The sequence below is a fragment of the Vombatus ursinus genome, unplaced genomic scaffold (assembly GCF_900497805.2).
Source record: "Vombatus ursinus unplaced genomic scaffold, bare-nosed wombat genome assembly UNPS02014818.1, whole genome shotgun sequence".
Lineage (NCBI taxonomy): Eukaryota > Metazoa > Chordata > Mammalia > Diprotodontia > Vombatidae > Vombatus > Vombatus ursinus.
Window position 1 is genome coordinate 17,277,527 of NW_020954596.1, and position 20,803 is coordinate 17,298,329.

At 37.7% G+C, this 20,803-nt stretch overlaps 1 protein-coding gene across 1 annotated transcript in view; it reads right to left on the bottom strand.

Moving 5' to 3' along the window:
- Positions 1-20,803, bottom strand: part of STK32B (serine/threonine kinase 32B) — a 264,794-nt gene that overhangs the window by 58,430 nt on the left and 185,561 nt on the right. The window contains exon 3 of the mRNA XM_027836560.1: positions 13,241-13,278. Coding sequence (XP_027692361.1) covers positions 13,241-13,278 — 38 coding nt within the window. The remainder of the gene's footprint in view (positions 1-13,240; positions 13,279-20,803) is intronic.

A 20,803-nucleotide genomic window follows, 5' to 3' on the forward strand; every position in this document is an offset into this window, starting at 1 on the left:
AAATACATTTGGTTGTTGTTCATTTATTTTGATCATGTATGACTTTTTGGGACTCCACTTGGGATTTTCTTGGCAAAGATACTAGAGTGGTTTGCCATTTCCTCCTCCCATTCATTTTACAGATGAGGAAACCGAGGCAAACAAGGTTAACTGACTTTCCCAGAGTCACACAGCTAGAAAGTATCTGCAGCTGGGTTTGAACTCAGAAAGATGAGTCTTCCTGACTCTAGGTCTGGCACTCTATCTACTGCACCACCTACCTGCTCCATCTAACACATACTTGCAAATGATTTGTTTTATCCCGAATTTTATATCACTTATCCCATTTGATGCTAATGATATCAGGTAGGCCCAAGTACTATTACCTCCATTATACAGATGAGTAAAGTAAGATGCTGTATGGTATAACAATACAATATGGGAAAACAATCCAGTCAGCCAAAGCATATTCAAAAAAGCAAATTTTATCATAGAGAAATGGACAAAGTGAAGTCCTTTTTTAAATTGTTATGCAACAAGCACTGATTTCATTGACTGAAAAAATAATGTCTCTGTGGCCAGAATCACCTTTAAACCTTTGGTTTCCTTTTCAGGGAACCTTCACTTTGAAATGCAAAGTGAAAAGTGATGCTTTTTGAACTGAACAAAGATGGGGTGTAGAGACAATGGGGAATTATACATCATGACGCAGACAGCTTATCGATCTTTTCCTCCTACACAATACCAACAGGTAATTGCCAATTTCCGACTGTTGAGGCATCAGTAACAGTGAACCTACCAAGCCCCCGACTGAAATCAGTTCCGCATTCCATAGAAACTAACTTTGATTACATATAAGAGAAATGATTAAGATCGAAGGCTCACATCATGTACCTCATTGCTTAAGTATATTCTGTTGGCAAGCTTTAAAGTAAGGGATCTTTCTTACAGAAACTGGGGCTTTTTCAACAGAGAGAAAAATCAAGGTGCTCATCATTGCAGACTGCTAGGTTCTGTGACATCTGACCTAGGCATTCCAGACAAAGTGAAGAAAAACTCAGATGCTAGCAATGACTCATGGGGTTATTAATCTAGGGTTCATGAACTTGATTTTGGGGAAAAAAATTTTGATGATTATTTCAAAATAATTGGGCTCCTTTTCAATCCAATGTATTTGGTATATTTTTAAAAAGTCATTCAGAGAAGGGGTCCACAGGCTTCACCAAATGGCCAAAGGAATCCATCTCTCTCTCTCTCTTTCTCTCTCTCTCTCTCTCTCTCTCTCTCTCTCTCTCTCACACACACACACACACACACAAATGAAGACAATATCAGAATATCCTCATTTAAGAGGGAGGGGGAGGAAAATAAGGATTTATTAAGCTCCTACTATGTGCTAGTCACTGTGCTAAGTGCCTTCAAATATTATGGGTAATAGTCTGATTTGATCTTCACAACAGCTCTGGGAGGGTAGGGTATGTGTAATTATTATCCCTATTTTTAATTGAGGAAACTGAGGTTAAGTGACTTGTCAGGGTTACACAACTAATTAGAGTCTGAGGCTAAATTTGAATGCACATCTTCCTGACTTCATGCCCAGATCTCTAGCCACTGCATCACCCAGCTGCTTCTAAGTCACTTAATTTCCCTTGGCCTTGATTTCTTCATCTATAAAATACATTCATAAAACCTATATAGCTTGCAAAGGTATCATGAGGAAAGAACTTTGTAAAATATAAAGCACTCTAGAAACATAAGTTGTTATTAGTACATAGCATATACAGAATAAAATATTTTTAAATGATTGATTTAATTAAATGATTAAATGATGTCAGTTTCATCAAGCAGGCACAGCCCAGGGAAGAAGCCATATGAGGTTGTTGGGGTAGCCAGTGAAATGCAAGCTAGAAAAAAACAATTGCCCATCCTAAGTAGGGTGATAAGCTCTCGGATATAACCTAGGGCACTATTGATAATGATTAATAACAGACTCACTCCTGAGAAATCCATTGTTGGTGTCCCTGAAAGGGCTTGCAGAGAATCAAAAATCAGATCTTGGGCAGCGTCACAATTAAGCAGGCATGCCACTGATCAGGGTGAGGATTACATGGAGGCTAATTAGCTTCCTTTTTAACATCTGGAAAAGGAAGGATGGGATGGCTTTAGGATTTAGGGCTGGGGACTTGGATTTGGAAGGTACATTTCAATTCTTTCATCTCTCCATCTCACCCAATTGGAAAGATGTAGAGGACACAGTGTGAAGCTACTACATGGAAAATGAAGTGTTTAGTGCAGGTGATACTGTGCCAGACAGGAAGATTATCACTTCAGGTTTTCACTTGCTGACTTAATTGATGAGTGCTGAACCTCCCATTTCTTCCCCTTAAGTGATATAAGAGTGTAGGTAGAAGAAAATCAGAGCTGAGCAAAGTTTCCTAATGAATTGAAGTTGAAACTTTCTCTAAAACACACAAATATGACCTGAGAGTGGGCCATATGTTCTCTGCAAACTCAAATTCAATCCTATTCAACAAGTAGGAACATAGGATTTAGAGCTCCATGGGTGCTCAAAGGTCATCAAACAGAACCTTTGGAAATGTTGAACAATTGAAAAAGCATTGGTTCTGGAGTCAAAGGATCTGGGTTCAAATTTCACATCTGCCACTTAAGTATTTGTATATGCGTGGACATATTCCTTTCCATTTCTGGGCCTCAGTTTCCTCAACCGTAAAATGAGAAGGATAGGCTAAATCAGAGGTGTCAGATTACTACCCATAGTATGCTTGAATGCCCTGAAACCAGACTGAAATATAATTGAGAAATATTTAAGAAAATAAATAAAAATACAATATAACATAGATAGTAGTGTGTTTTTCTAAGTCAATATGTGGCCCCCCCCCACCCCGGGATCCTTACCTATACTTTAGTGGCCTGTTTCTATTTCAGTTTGACATTGCTGGGCTAGATTAGGTCCATTCCAACTACAGATTTATGACTCTCTGACTTCCTTGGGTCACAATTACTGTTGTTATTATCATTAAAAGATTGTCATTATTATTATATTGGCATGGTCCAGCCATTAGCACTGAATATCCTTCCTGTTATTTAAGTAATTCTCTATTTCATTAAAGATTGATTTGTAATTGTATCACTAGACTAGATCTTAAATTTGCATTGATTGACTCAGACATTTCAAGCATTTTCACAGTTTCTTTGAACAGGACTTCCTTTTCTATTATTTCCTCCTGAATTCTGCTGTTTCTAACAAGTTATGCTATTGAATTTAACAAAGCCATTGTCTTAATCATTTCTTTGCAGATTTTCTAAGTATATAATGACGTTATCAGCAAACTCCAAATGACTATGACTTGACCAGGCCAGTTATTATGAAGAAAACCTTGCAGAAATGGGAGTGATTACCACAAACAATCTGTGAGAGAAAAAGGTGGTTAAGAAATTGACTCTGCCATGGAGGGAGACATATTCTAGTAGGGAAGATTTGGAACTGTAATAAAATTGGAAGCTCAGTGGATGGGATAGAATGGGATTATCAAAAAGCTTCATACAAATGGTGTCACCTCATCTGGGTCTTGAAAGATTGGGGCTTGGAGAAAGGGACATTGATTGCAGGAATAGGGGATGGAATAAGCAAGTACATCAAACTATGAGGAGTTTTAGATAATAAATAATGAATAAAGTATTTGAAGGGAAGAGGAATGAAATAAGCTTGAAAGATAAGTTGGAGACAGAATATGGAGGGATTTGAATACCAGACTAAAGAGTTTGTGATGGAAGGCATCAAAGGCTTTTGAGCAAAGGACTTTTATGATCAGAATTGGTCATCAGGAATATTGCCCATATGAACCAATTGATATTTACTGTGTGTATTGAGGATTGAAGCATTTTTAGACCATATGAAAACATTATTTTAACTGTCAGTACCCTTAATGTGTGAATGTGTATATATTGTCCTTTAACAACTAACCAATTGACAGGGTTAAAGGAACTTAGCAATCTCCATAATGGATATTCTTTATATAAATTAAATCAATAGATAAAAAGTATTTGCAACCAAATGAAAGATTGAGGTTAGTGACAATTATGTTGGAATATATGGTTGAAGACCAAGAAATGAAACACAACAAAAAAGCCCTATATATAGAAATTAGGAATCCTTCCTTACAGGGTGCTAAAAGTAGTGAGCTCTGAAAGACATCACAAACAGTATAACTGATTGTATCTTAAAAATAGGAAGGTTCTAGCTAAACATGGCAGTCACTATAGTCAACCAGACCTTCAGCAAATAAGAACAAAAGTCAAGGGAAACACCCAAATTCCTGTGGGCTTCAGCTGAACCTATCTTTTCCAAGAACATTTGCAGATGAAATCAGAGTGAGTATAACAAGCAGATTTAAAGTAAATGGCGCTGCTTGTATGTCATTAGTGAAAATAGTGACCAGAAATTATAATGAAACCATTTCATTTGGACTTAACCATCTTAGCACCTGAAGGTATTGTGTGAGGAAGCCCCAAAGGCTCATAAAAGATAAAGTTGGGGAAAGTAACTGGACTGGACTGGGGAAAAAAAAAAACAAACAAAACAAAATAAAACAAAACAAAACAAAAAAACCAAAAGAACTATCTGACTCTTAGAAGTTGAATAATCTTAAAAGCACATGAGGATTAAAAATTATATCTCATGTTCCTACAACTTTATAAGGCATAAGAAAGTAGTTTAAAAATAATACCGCATATGAAGTAGATAATTCAAATACTATTAGCCAAGAGATTAAGTGACTTGACTGAGATTAAACAAATATTGAGTTAGACCTGAGGTTAAAACTTTGGTCTCCTTAGACTTAGTCCAGGGTTTTAGGGTGTGTGTGTGTGTGTGTGTGTGTGTGTGTGTGTGTATGTGTGTGTTTAACTTATCCACAATGCCTCTCTTCTTCTGAGTTTCAAATAGTACCCTTTGCCCTGACTTGTTCAACCCAAATAAGTGTGATACATTAGAATTTGGTGATTTCTGACTAAAATGACTATCTAAACAGAAGCATGTAGCCTACCTTTCACATGATTGTTCTAATGGGGAAAAATATTTAAAATGGTGCCAGACAGAATAATGATCTATAAATCCAATTTGAGAAACTACAGTAAATACCTTCATTCATATTAGACCTGTGTACACACACACACACACACACACACACACACACACACACGTTAGCTAGAAACTTATGGGCAATAGGAAAAGGGGCCAGAGACACCTGTAGCCTTCAAGGCTCTATATCCAGAGGCAGAAGGACAAAAGGACTTCCTTGGGAAATCCTCAAACATAAGAAATGATGAACAGGATGACTTCAGAAAAACTTGGAAAGACTTGTATGGTTTGATGCTGAGTGAAGTGAGCAGAACCAGGAGAACGTTGTCCACAGTAACAGCCATGTTGTGCAATGACTAATATTGATAAACTTAACCCTTCCCAGCAATACAAGGATCTAAGACATCTCTAAAGGCCTTGTGATGTAAAATGCTAACCACATCCAAAGAAATAACTATGGAGTTTGAATGCAGATAGAAGCACACTATTTGCTATTTTTTTCTTCTGTTGTGTTTTGTTTCCTCTTTCTGGTAGTTCTTCCTATTGGTTCTAATTCTTACTTGCAACATCACTAATGTGAAAATATGTTTAAAAAAGAAAGACATCTAAAATGAACAAATAATAATAAAAGATATAGCACCCAATTCTCTATTCTGTGGTCCTTAATAGTATTATTATATGTCTATGCTTAACATTAAGAAAACAGAATTTCTGGAAAAAAAATTTCTAAAACTCAAACTTTTATCCCTTCAAGATTATTAACCCTATACCAATCAGGGTGATTTCATAACATTTTGATATATTATAGAAATCCAGTTCCTATGTAGAACTTGATTGTGAAGTCTAAGGCTGGTGTTAAAGATTATAAATGAGAAGCAATAATATAAGAAGGTATGTTTTAAATCATGTTCCTTTCTTCCCCAGAGGTCCTCCATGCTTTAAATGCAGATCTATAAACATGTAAAATACTCTCACATTAAATACTGGTTAAAAAATTGAGGAAAAAAGAAAATTAAAAAAGAAACCCTAAGTATTTCCAATAAACAGCCCCTAGCCCCATCACATTTGATTAAAAGCTTGGTTATTCAATACTTCAGTATAATACTGAATAATATAGTATTATACTGTATTATAATACTACTGTATAATACTTCAAGCAGTCAGAAAGAGTTCAAGAATCAAGCAATTAGTCAGAATTGCATAAGATCTGGCAGCTTCTACCATAAACAAGAAGAGATCTTGGAATACAACATTCTAAAAGGCAAAAGTTACAGGCTTAAAAGGAAAAATAACTTACTCTGAAATGCTAAGCATAATCCACAGAGGAAAAAAAATGAAAATTTAATGTAATAGAAAACTTCAAGCATTCTTTTTGAAAACACCTGAGCTGAGTAGAAACCTCGAAATTCAAACATGAGTGAAAAGAAACCTAGAAAGGGAAATCTGATTGAGCAATTGGAAGGAGCTGTATGATAGTAAAATGCTACCATTTTAATAGAGGTAGAACAAAAGAGTGTCCCTTCAGAACCTTAATGTTTCAAAAGACATTGAGGATTAATAACAGTTAAGATAATAATTAATAAATGATAACAATAATAATAAGGAAAACAAAAGAAATGGTAGTAAATTCATTCTGTTCTTATGATTTTAAGAGTGGAAAGAGAGGAAAGGATATAAAAGGAATACAGTAGAGTAGAAAGGAGGAAAATGAGGTGCAACTTAATATTTTTTATAATTGGATTTCAAAAGAAGAGTATATAAACATGGAAGGAGGGTTGAACAGAGCAGACACAAGAGATGAACTTCACTCTTATCTGAATCAGACAAAAGAGGGTTGAAACACACACATATTATAGTTTGGTGTAGAAATATAGTCAATCTAAACAAGGAGAGAGGACAAGACTGGAGAGGAAATAGTGGCAAATTTCTACTTTGGAGGCTTGATCCTAAAGCACTCAGAACGGTGTCTGGTACATAGTAGGTGCTTAATAAATGTTTATTGATTGACTGACTAAAGCAGGAATTAAAAGTCAAAAGAAGAACTAAGACCCAGTGATATGGATTTGGGCACAGGAAAGAGAGAAGGGGCAACACAATGAAATAAGACTCCTTCAGTTATAAAGCACTACTGTTGATCATATTCCTTCCTATTTATTGCTTTTTTTCTTCTTTGTAAACATGGACTGGGGGCAGTGGAGTGCTAAGAGATAAAACAGTAACCAGAAAAAAAGCAAATCTTTAGCAAGTTTCTCTATATAAATGTAAAGTATCATTCATTCAATTCAATTCAGATTTGATTCAACAAACCTGAATGCTCACCATTAAAGCATAATATACTAGAAACAGCAATAAGTTTAGAGTCAGGAGGTGTGGCTTTAAATCTTGATTCTGATGATGCCTCTAGAAATATGGAAGTCATTTAATCATACTTGCACTACCTACATCATCTGGTAATTAAGGAAATATTTTATGAACTTTTAAACATTATATAAATGTGAGGTGCTAGGGAGACAACAAAAAAATAGCTATTTTCTTAAATTGGCATTATTATGACATATTTTCAATTGTATTTGATAAATATGCACTATCTAAAAATAAGATAGAGATTATAGATACAACCCCCCAAAAATGACATCATGGCAGCTCTCAAGAAACTTATAATCTAATAGTAAGATAAAACAGGTACAGAAATAATTATGATACTAGATAGGATGTGATCAGCATAAGAGAGAGATTCAAAGTTTTCCAAGAGATTTGAAGAGAAAGAGATTGCTCTAGCTGGAGTGATCAGAATTCCACCAGAAGGTATCTCTTGATGGGTACAATTAGCCAGCATTTGGACTACATACCTAGAAGAGGCTGCAATGAGATGAACACAATATGAAACCCAGGTGCCAAATTTTAGAAATTATTTTGTGATCCTGCCTGCTAGATGTTAGGACTTAATTGCATTTAACAAACATGTACTAAGTGTCTCCTATGTACAGAGCCCAGAGCCAGGCTGGGACAAGAGCAGGAGAGGGAGAAAACAAAGTTTAGATAAGGCACTCATCACATCCCTAGGCTACAAAAACAACTCTATTCTTTGCTTTCCATTATCTTCCAATCATAGTAAACTTATCACAGGTCTGGATGAAAAACAGCAACAACTGCAAAAATTCATCCTGGCTTCATTTGGCTTGTGGCACCAGTAGCTGGTTGGCATTTTCAGAGCATGCCGTTTCTGGGGAAACAATGGAGTGACCTTTATGAATTTTTTCCTACCCTCATGGGATTTGAAGCTTCTCTGTGCCCCTGTGGTGAGTCTGGAAAGGGATCGAATGATGTGTCTGTCTCTGAAGCCCCCAGTGCACAGGTGCGCATCCTGAGATAACAGGTGGAAACAAGAAGCACGCTGCTTCCAGGGCTTATCGAGATCTATAGCTGGGGTGTGTTGTTCTCTGGCTAATCTCAGTGTCTCCTGATGGATATGTTGTAGCTCCTGCCTCCATCAAACTTCCCCCCACCTCAAACCACTGGAGCCCACAACCATCCCTCTCTTTTGTGAACCAGTACAATATTTAGAATCATAGAAAATCAACACCAGAAGGAACTGTAGAATACAGCTGCTTAAAGCTGGAAGGGATATAAAAATGCAGAACACCAAATGTCACAGTACTGGAAGAGACCAAAGAACATAGAAACACATGTTAGATCTAGAAGGGGCCTTTAGAGACTGGTGGCACAGTGGAGAGAGTCAGGAAGGCCTGAGGTCAAATCTGATCTCAGACACTAGCTGGGCAAGTCATTTAACCCTGTTTCAGTTTTCTTATCTGTTAAAAAAAAAAAAAACCTGGAGAAGGAAATGGCAAACCACTTTGTCATCTTTGCCAAGAAAACTCCAAAAAGGGTCATAAAGAGTTGGATACAACTGAAAAATGACTAAACAACAATCCAGATCTTTTACTTTGTAAGTCAAGAGATCATGACTCAGAGAAAGTATATGATTTACCGAGGGTAACACAGCAAATCGCTTCAGGACTGAAAAGAGGACTTCTAACTCCTATTGCAATGCTTTTCATAGTACTTACTCTCAAAAGGTGGTTGTGAATCTCATAAGATCATGCATATAAAATACTTTGGAAACTTCAAAGCAATGTGAGGGTTAAGTATGGTGGTGGTGGTGGTGGTAGTGGTGGTGGTGAGGGTGGTGATTTTGCATCAAGATGGGTAGAATTCTGGCTTGGCATCTGAAAGACCTAAGTCTAAATTCTACTTTTGACTGAACAAATTCTTTAAACTGTAAGAACCACAAATAACTCCTAAGGACTTAAATACCATGCCCAGAAAAAAAGCTTATGAGTAATTTTTCCAACCACTCAGACAATTTTAAACTCAGGAATTTGGAAATAGTTTGGGGCATCATTAATAATGATCTGAGATCTCATTGGCCAACAACTGCTCTTCCCACACAGCTCAACATCACAAAGAAATCTGAATTTATGTCGTTTGAGAAGAAATCAAGGGATGAGATATCAAGCCTCCATTCCCTACGCTGTTGATTCCTGGGAAACTCAGGGAGAGATCCAGAAACCTATTGATTGACTGCCTCCACTGAGCAACAACAGAGGACAATTGATAACTTCTCCACCTATTGATTGACTGCCTCCACTGAACAACAACAGAGGACAATTGATCACCTCTCCACCTCTTCCCTGTCCTCATCTCCAAGCCCCCAGGACAAGACACACACACACACACACACACACACACACACACACACACACACACACACACACACACCCTTATCTGACCATTCCCATCTTCAGACCTCTGATAATGCTTACCTAGATCTAATCTGCCTTTTCCCACTAAGTTGTCCCTATTATCCAGGCCTGACTCCAGTACCGAATACTTTCTTCACCAAGCCCTGACTACTTGAACCAGAAATTATTTTTCCATTAAACTAAACTGCCTATTATCTGAACTACAAATTAAGACAACTGATTATTCAATGTAATACCTAATTGGACAGGACTTATGTTATTCTCTAGTTGTTTCATGTAGGCAAGTCTTGTCTCCCTCAAAAGAGGTCAGGCATGATGTTTATATTAAAATTGCTTATATTTGTAATAATTAAAATTATTTATTTTATAATAGTTTATGTTTACATTCAATTTGATTTAATAAGCATTTGTTAAGTGCCAACTATATGAAAAGCATTATGCTAGGATCTGGGAATACAATTATCCCCATTTTATAGATCAATTAACTGGGGCCAGAGAAAGTAAAGTAGGCTGCCCAAGGACAGTGACCAAACCATGGTTCGAACTCAGGTCTCCTGACTCCAGATCTAACTCATGGTTCCATGAATAGGCTCTTAAATAATAATGTGACAGCTTTAAGTAAATATTTAGTTTTAGTTTTTCTTCAAATTTCCAAGTGCTGTGTAAAATATGGACATCTTATGGGCCCTCGATCTCAGTAGGAGACTTTCTTTTCCTCTAAGTATTTGGGTGGCGTCCCCCCATGCATTTCCTAAGGAGTCCAATTTCCCCAAAGGCCTTATAGTAAACAACACATGTCCCTCCTTTTCCCTAGAGTCTTATGCTTGCTGTAGGAGAAAGATGAAATAGGAAATATTTTGACAAGGGAGTAGGTATTTTTAAAGCTGCTACCCACCATCCAATGAAGAGCATGAAACACATGGATAAACAAATGTGTTAGAAGCAGATGGAAAGACAATTCTTTAAAATAAGTCATTTTAATTCCATCTGGAAGACGCAATCCATTCATTCATTCACTTGTTATTCAACCACCATTTATTAAGCAAATGAATGAGGAGCCCTTTGCTGGGGGTGGGGTAGTTAGAGCTTTCACACATAACACTGTTCTCTACTCTAGACTCAGTTTCATAAACAGTTATTAACCTGTTCTGTGTAAGATCCTCTGGATATGGAGAAAAAAGAAGAACCAGTGCTGCCCTCAAGAAGCTTATGTTCTATTGCTCTCAAAGACCTCACAGTCTGTTGTTGTTCAGTCAATTGGCAGGCATGTCTGACTCCTCATGACCCCATTTAGGGTTTCCTTGGCAGAGATACTAGAGTGTTTTGTCATTTCCTTTACCAGCTCATTTCACAGATGAGGAACCGAGGCAAATAGGGTTGAGTGACTTGCCTGGGGTCATACAGCTAGTAAGTACCCAAGATCAGATTTGAACTCAGGAAGACGACTTCAGGTCCAGCATGCAATGTAGCATCTAACTGTCCAATGAGATATAAATACAGACATACATATACACACATATATGCATACATATATGTAACATGTATATATGATTGTGAATAAATATGTGCATAACTATAATATGTATACATATTTATATGTAAACAATTAAGAATTAAAATTCAGTTCACCTGTCCTATCTTCATTTCTCCCCAAATCAAAGAAAGAAGAGGCCCTCATCATTGTTGCAACTAATCCCTATCCCTGTGTTATTGAACCCATCTCCTTTTGATTTCTACAAAACCTTGCTCTTCTAATTATACCCTAAATCTACTGAATATTTCCCATCAACTAATAACTATTTTCAACCCCACCCCTTTATCAAAACAAGGTTTCCAGAACATTTGATTGAGGCTGTATGGAAGACATATAAGAGGACATGGACAAGAATCACATAAGATGACAACATGTGGATGGATTTTGACCTGTACCATTAGAGGGCGAGACCTCATTGATAAATTCATGGACTCTTTTTAGTATTGTCACATTCCCATTTCAAAAATCCATAAAAATATTATGAATGCTCAGGATGGACTGTTTTTAATTCCCAGTCATTATTGTCAAGTAAAGTTTTGGTTAACTGAAATCCAACTAACCAAAATCAAATACAGGCTCACCATTTCTTATGGCACAATAGTGTTCCTTTTTTTGTTTGTGTTTTCTTTCCTAACATGACTAATATGAAAATATGCTTTGCATGCTTGCACATGTATAAGCCATATCAAATTGCTTACAGTCTTGGGGAGGAGGGAGAAGGGGGAAGGAGAAAGAGAATTTGGAACTCAAAATTAAGAGAAAGAATGTTGAAAATTGTTTTTACATGTAATTGGAAAACATATTCAAAAAATTAAAAAAGTATATACTGTCTTATCCGTAACAGCCTATCAGAGGTTGTCTTTTCAGATAGTGATCATGTCTTCTCCCTTATCTTTTTTTTTCTCAAGGCTAAATATCTTCAGTTCCTTCAAATGATCTTTGCATAACATATTTTCAAGTCCCCTCACCAATATAGCTGATCTTCTCTTGAAATTCCCTTCATTGCTCATTACCTTCTTTGAATGTATGTCCAATAACTTGTAGTGTTTGAATATAAGAGGAGAATATGGTGAAACTCTCTTCTCTCTCATTCTACATATTATGCTTCTTTTACAGCCTAAAATTTCAGCTTCTTTGACTCATTAACTTTGCAATTGACCAAATCCTCCAGGTTTCATTCAATTGTTCAATACTCAAAAGAGTGGTGATATCATCAGTGTGGCTCTTCCTTCCTCCATCTCAGATTTCAACCCTTCCAAGGCATAGAAGATGGTTTTCATAAGTTGCTGTGACCAAAAAAACAAAACAAAACAAAACAAAATACCCTATTGCCTTGTAGCCAATATTCTGGTCATGAGTGCGTCTGCACCTGACTATTTTGGTTCTCAGATAATAGGCCTACAATCTACACTTGGTCCTATACTGACTCTTTCCAGCTCAGTGTCACCTGTCAGAGTTCAGAATCCAGGATCACCCTTCAGACATGATGAGGCATCAGAAAAAGACTTTTGAGGCAGCTGAGTGCAATAGAATGTAATATAGTTGTGGAATAGACTATAGTATAGTTGATCAGAGCTTTGACTAGAAATTTTTGTGCTTGGGGTAGGTAGTACAAAACATCCTTGCACCTGGACCAAGCAACACAAAATATATCCTCAGTTCAGTTGAAGAGGAGTGAATGATAGCAGAATGTAAAGTGAGGAAAGGAAAGCTGAGCCAAGAAAGAGCTTACCAGGGGTATTAACTAGGAGATATTCTTAGTTGTTCAATGTTGCTTAAGGACAGGAAATGTTGGGATCCCTTTAAATGGGAAAAATCTCATGTGGCCCTAATCTTGATAAAATATTTAAAGGGGCTTACCATGCTCATCCAATAATATGTTGTCTGGCTTGATGTCTCTGTAAAATAAAAATAAAATAAAATAAAATAAAACACAACATGTTTTTACCACCAAAATGGCTCAATCCTTACAACAATAAATGTCTACTAATCCCTAGCATGTTTTCTTTCTCCATCTATGAGTCTTACAAAACTAGAAAGATAAGAATAATTGCTTTAATACAGTTACTGGGCTTTTAGTTTCTCTTCTTCCTTGGCATTATCAGCAGACAGACTCAGACATTTCCTAAACCTTATTTTGGGCTCTGCTATGGTCTGTCCCATGGCAATGACACTACGCTAATATAGCAATATGTAGTAAGCGTATTAAATCATTGATATGTATCCTTTGACCCAGTGATTCTTATTTCTATGATTATACCTTAAAAATGGTAATCAATGAGGAAGAAATATAAAGCAACAATGCTCGTGTTCAACAATTGGAGAAATGTTAAATAATTTATGGGATGATATATTTGTGCAATGGAATATTATTGTACCCTGAGAAACTACGAATCTCTGGGGAAGGCAAACAGTTGCCTTCCATTATTAATTATCAATAGAGCTCTTTGATGCTGATGATTGAATGAGATTTGATCAGACCCTTGGGTGTGTTTGTGAGAGAGAGGTAGTGGAGCTATCATTTATATAACACACGCTGGGATTGTGAGCAGGTGGAGGGGAGGGAATGTTTGTTGTGAGCTGCTGTGAGAAGTAGAGTGACAAGATTGGAGAAGAGCGTGAAATGGCCCTTTGGGAGGCCCTAGCATGTGTGTGTGTGGTGGGCAGGAGAGGGAAAGAGAGAGAGAAAAGAGAAAGAAGGGGGCAGTGGAAGAGATGAGAGAGACAGTAAGAGAGATAAGAGAGAGGTACAGCAAGAGAGAGAGGAAAAGAGAGGAGGAGGAGGAGGAGGAGGAGGAAGAGGAGAGAGAGAGAGGGAGAGACAGACAGACAGACAGAAAGAGAAAGAGACAGAGACAGAGATGCAAAAGGGGGGTATTCTGCTTATGGCAAGAGGTAAGGATCAAAGAAGGGCTTTTGGAGATCATGCAGTCCAGGGATTCTTTTGTACCTCTTTTGTACCATGGAGCTCTTCGGCCATCTGATGAAGCCTATGGACCCCTTCTCAGAATAATGTTTTTAAATGCATGAACTAAAATACATAAGATTACAAGGGAAACCAATGAAGATATAAAAGGGTCTTTAGTGGAAAAATAGTACTACTACAACTGCAATAATATGGAAACCTCTCTATAATCTGCAGCCTTTCAGAGTTGCCTGAGCCTCAGAGAAGTTAAGAGACCTGAACAAGGTCACATAGCCATAAAATGTAAGGGATGGGATTTAGACAGAGGTTTTTCTGACTTCAAGTCTATTTCCCTCTCTCCCCACCAAGCATTTCTTTGTAGTACTTTGTAGATGGTTGGATATAATACTAGGAGTATTGATTTAGGAGCACAAGGTCTGGGGACAAGAGCTAGTTCAAACATTGACAATGTGGCATTGGGCAAGTTATTTCATGTCCATGGTCTTCATTCAGGTTCATCTGCAATATGGGGGCTTAGACATGCCCTATTCTAATTCTAGGCTTGGTGTTACAATAGATAGCATTGAATGACTTGAGTTCAAATCTGCCCTCAAAGACTTACTAGCTGTGTGACCCTAGGCAAGTTACTTCATCTCTCTCTGCCTCACTTTCCTCATCTGTAAAATGGGGATAATAATAGCACCTACCCCCTGGATTGTTAGGATCAAATGAAATTAAAGTGTAATAGAAATGCCTGTGATTATTATGAAGGAAGGAATTTTAGAGTCCATTTAGTCCAACCCCTTCATTTTACAAATGAGGGAACCAAAACGGCAGAGTAAAGATAGGCACTTGCCTGAGCTCTCCCAAATCCCCCCCAAACAACTTTAAATAATGCCTCAAAACAAGTCCTAGAACAGCAGAACACACCAAACGATGCAGTAAAAAACAATTTTCCATCCCAAGACAACTGAGAAGATTGACAGGAAAGGTCTGTTGCACCAGAATGAAAATGAAGCACATTCCGGTACGGGATGTGCCATTCTTCCCCTACTCCAGTACATCCTTCCCATACCTGTTATAATAATCTTCCTAATGAATATGTTAAGCTAGGTTATTCCTCTGCTCAAAAGCTTTCAGTGGCTCCTTATTGCCTCTATGATAAAATAAAAATTCCTTCTCCTGGCATTTTAAAGGATTTCAGATAAAAATGTTCCAACCTACCTTTCTGGCCTTATTTCACATGACTCCCCTCCCTACATGTTCCCTTTTAGCCTTACTAGATAGCTGGCTATTCCCCAAAACCCTTATTTTGCTTCTGTGCATTCATGAATACTTCCCCTCATGACAGTCCGGTATAAAAATGTATCTTCATTTCTACTTGGTGGAATCCATCTTTCCTTCCAGGCTCAGCTTAGGAACTTCTTGTTATATTATTCTCCCAACTGAAAGTATTCTTATCCTCCTCAAATTATCTTGACTGGACCTCTCCTTTGCCCCCAACCTTGTAGCATCTATCAATCACAACCAAACAAAATGTTTATTAAATCCCTATTATGTTCGAGGCACTGAGGATACAAAGAAAAAAATGAAACTATCCACTTCCTTCAAAGAGCTTATATTTATTAGGGAGACAATAGATACAGGTATCATTATGTACAAAAGGCATACAAAATAAATACATGCAAAGAGATACTATAAGAATTTGGGAGCAAGAGAAAGCACTAATAACCAACCAGGGAAACCAAGGAAGGCTTTCCATAGATGTGGGACTTGAGCCGATCCTTGAAGGAAGGAAGAGATTGTAAGAGTCAGAAATGGAAAAGGAGTGCATTCCAGGGATGGTAAATAGCCTAGGCAAAGGCCTGAAGGTATTACAATATGTAGAATTCTGAGTTCAGGAAATGACAAACAGGCCAAGTTTGGCTGCATTCTTCACTTCCCCTAGGCAGATTTACTCAATACTCTATTTTAGCAAAACATATCATTTCCACCTCAGAATCTTCTGGCATGATGCACAAAAGCAACTTGGCTGATCAACCTTTCCTTCTTATATTTTAAACATTAAGCTTTGAAATATTCATCTCTATTAGGAATCCTTTCTCTTTAAATTAGACCACTATTTGACTATTTATAGAGTTGATAATAGAAGGGAATCCTGGCCAGGGACAGTTAGACTAAATGGCCTGGAATACCTCTTCCAGTGGAGAGGTCTTATGATTCTATGAATTAAGCAAATGTACAGAGAGAAGTTTCTGGGATAGACACCTTTTAAATGTTCCTCTTTGCTTGCTACCTTATCATCATTAAAATACTTTAGTGACTATTAAGCCATATATCATACTCCCTCATTTTATAGATGAAGAAAATGATGTCCAGAGTGGTAATGGTTAGCCCAAGATCATGAGGCCAAATTGTGCCCGATCCAAGAGGACAAACCATGTCTGATGGTTGCCATTATGGTCCTCTTTCCCCCATTTTGACTCCTAACACAAAAGCAAAACAGGAGTTATTGCTGTATTTGGGTGACATAAATGCCAAAATGATGCTAACTGCTGCTTGCTCTGTCCTGTCATATACTGTCCTCCACATCAGTGCTGTGAGGTTTACATAAAATGGATAAGACATGGACCCTTCCTTTATGGTATTTCTGAATTTTCTAAATGATTTTCTAAAATATTATGGTATAACTTTATTGTTAGTACCATCTCAGAAGCTGGCTTTTAGGTTGTAGGGGCAGGAAGATAGCAGCTGCTGCCAATCGATCTAATAAGAGTAGCTACTTCTTCCTACCCTGATACTGCTTTCAGGCTTTTAATAAAAGCACATATCTCAGGCCTTCCACTAGTCCATCATACTGTAGCTGTGTAACTGACTGTCTTGGAAAGAAAGAGAGAAAGCCAACTGAAACTCTATGCAGCAAAGCAGCGTGACTTCTGCGGTCTGTTGCTCCCAAGTGTATTTCTCTGTGTCTTTTTGGTGTGTGTGTGTGTGTGTGTGTGTGTGTGGTGGTGGGGAGAAGAGAGCACATCATGCTGTGAGCTCCTTGCTGTCTTGGACACAGAATACACTGAAGGGTTTTGCTGAAAAAATAAGGTTACTGATAGTTGCATCCTTGTCAATACTTTCTGTTGTTGTTGTCCAGTCATTTCAGCTGTGTCTGACTGTGATCCCATTTGGGGTTTTCTTGGCAAAGATACTAGAGTGGTTTGCCACTTCCTTCTCCAGCTCATTTGACAGATGATGAAACTAAATAAAGCGAATAGGGTCAAACAACCATTAAGTGTCTGAGGCCAGATATGAACTCAGGAAGATGAGTCTTCCTGACTCCAGATTCAGCACTCTATCCACTGAACTATCTAGCTGCCCCCAATACTTTCTGAGACTTTTCTATTCTTCTGGGAGGGCCTGACACAGAAGACAGTAACAAGAAGTGCTGAATTCTGATATCTAGGCTATAAATGCCACAGGAACTCAAAGGGACAGAGTAATCAGGGCAAGCTTCAAGAAAGAAGCAGACTTTGAGTTAGATCATGAGGAATGAATAAGATGGATTTGAATTGGTGAGGGAGTGCATATAAAGAGGGCATTCCATGGGGCAGCTAGGTGGCACAGTGGATAGAACACCAACCTTGGAGTCAGGAGGACCTGAGTTCAAATTCGGCCTCAGACACTTGACACTTACTAGCTGTGTGACCCTGGGCAAGTCACTTAACCCCATTGCCTAGTAAAACAAACAAACAAAAAAACAAAATGAAACAAAGAGGGCCTTCCAGGTAAGGGAAAGAAGCCAAGCAAAGACATGGATGTGGGAATGAGCAAACCCAAACGTGCCAAATGTGTATTTCATTGTTTTGGGGAGCAACAAGCTTTAAAAAGAAGAGTTAGTTTCATAAATACTTCACTGTTGGTGACTAGCTGCTTAACCTTAAGTAAGTCCCTTTGAGACAGTGAGTTCTGTTTTGGGCATGTTGAGTTTCATACAACTGTAGAATGATTACTTCAAAAGGCTGTTGGTGATACAGGACTATTATTCAATAGAGAGACTTAGGATGGATATCTAGATATGAATCATTGGTGTAGAAATGATTAAACCAATGGGAGTTGATAAAGTCAATAAAAGAGAATATAAAGAAATATTTTTCTAAAGGACCCAAGATAGACATATGTCCATAGTGAAGGGACGCAGTATAGATAAAACATTTTAAATTCTAGCATTTCTTTCAGGTCAAACATTCAAGTATTTGGTACCCTGAAAACAGTGTGGGATTTGGAAACAGAGGACCTGGGCTCAAATCCCATGTCAGTTACTTTCTGTGTGACTTTAGGGGAGTCACTTAGAATTTCTGGCCCTAAGTTTCCTGATCTATAAAATTTGCAGTTTAGACTATCTGAAAACTGGGTCATATCTAGCCCTAAATATATACTTCTATGATTTCTTTTCTGCAGCTTGCTGAGAGATAGGCTCTCTCACATGCCTCCTTCCTTAGCCATCACCAGATTACTAGGCAAAATAATTAGAAAGTAAAAGTGCAAAGGAGTCCAGGCTCTGTATCTTTGGGATTGATTAGACCAGCTCTTCAGCAGCCCAGCTCCTTATCTGAGCATCAGAGGGCAAGATGACTTCAGGACTATTTCCATAAGGGCTGTTTTTAAGAGAGATCATATCTCAGTTCTAAAAATTCACTCCACCAAAACTGGTCCCGCACAATTAGAAAGCAAGAGGAAAGGAAAGCTGCCCAAGTGGGAGAAAGGTTGGGATGACTCAAACTTAGGACAATGTTATAATTCAACAACTGGGGAAAATGACATTATTATGGAAAGTATGGAAGCAGACTATAAAACTTGGTGTCCTTCATGAATTATTTTGACCCCAGTGAAATGAAAGACAAAACGTCTGATGGTCTATATAACACCATTCTCTGGTGAATATTAAAATATCAAGGAAATGCGTGGTAATTTTTGCTGTGTATATTTCTGGAGTGAGTTAGTTGCTTTGCAGCTTTCTAGTTGTGATTTTAGGTGTTGTTAAAAGAATAGTAAAAATGTTGCATAAACAAGGTAAAAAATGAAATGAGTTTGGGAAGATTTTATCATGGACTAGAAAAACATGTCTGTATAAGTTTAGAAACAGAGTTCCAGGGTTGAAGGGATTTGTGAGTATGCAAGATAAAATATCTGAACTGGGAGGAACTTTATTTAACATTTGGGGAAAAGTAATTATCTAGCCCTAGGATGCCCTATATTCTGCAGTGAGTACACAACCCTGTTCTTCACCTACTGTCTCAATATTGATTAGGGTTGAAGAGGGTGGAAGTCTTAGAGAGAAATGGGGCAATTTCAAAGCTTCTAGCTACATCATTCTCCCCAAAGTTCCATTGCATTTCAAACATAGTACCCTCCTGCCATGCCCATATATATGCTGCAAATGCCCTTGGGCATGGGTACATAGCTGGATATGGGGTCCCTTTGGTTAACCCTATTAGTGCTTGCAATTAACTATTTCTTCAAAAATCAACAAGTTGGGGACTTAGTATTCAAGAAGTTGTGTCTTCTAGCTTACCAAAATCCTTTCTGCTGTTATGTGAGCCAATTTGCTACTCTTATCTTTCTTGAAAATGAGGAATAGCTAGGCACTGTGCTTTGTTATTATGTTGTTTTTTTTGTTTTTTAATCCAGCAAGGTACATATACCAGCATGGCTAAAATTGATTAATTCACTTCAAAAGCTGTTTCACTGCATGGTGTCTGAATGCAAACTTGGTTACTAAGGCAATAGTCATTCAGCCTAATGATTTCCAAGTCTATCTCATGGAGACTTCAGAGCATATGAGATGACAAACATATTGAGGGGTATAGGGGCATATATCTTTCTGCCAAATACAGGAGAGCATTTTTAACACAGGTCCATGAGTAAACTTTGGGGTAGATGTGGGGGAGGAAATAACCACAATGCTCTTCCCATAGGGTCTACACACACTATAAACTAAATAGGTTCTGACCAGGCATTATTTGAAGGGCACCAAAAGGTCTATCAGTCCCCAAATATCACCCCTGACCACTTCCCATCATACAGCCTACACCTGACGTATCATGCTCAGTGTGGTGAGAGAAATTTTAGGAAAAGAAGTTGATGGACAGATGCATAGCCAGAGAATGATGACTAGGATGGTAATGGAACTCTCTTTAAGTGAGACACCAATTCACTCTTATTGGAACTGTGAACTGATCCCACCATTTTTCAGAGCAATCTGGAATTATGCCCAAAGAGTTATTAAACTTCCTATATCTTTTGACCCAACACTACCACTAGTATGTCTGTTTTCCAAGATGGTTATGGAAGAAGGAAAAGAACTCTATACGTTCTAAAATATTTATAGCAGCTCTCTTTGTGGTGATGAAGAACTAGAAAATTGTGAGGATGCCCATCAATTGGGGAATGGCTGAACAAGTTGTGGTATATGATTGTGATGAAATACTAATGTGCTATAATAAATTGATGATCTTGGAAAAACATGA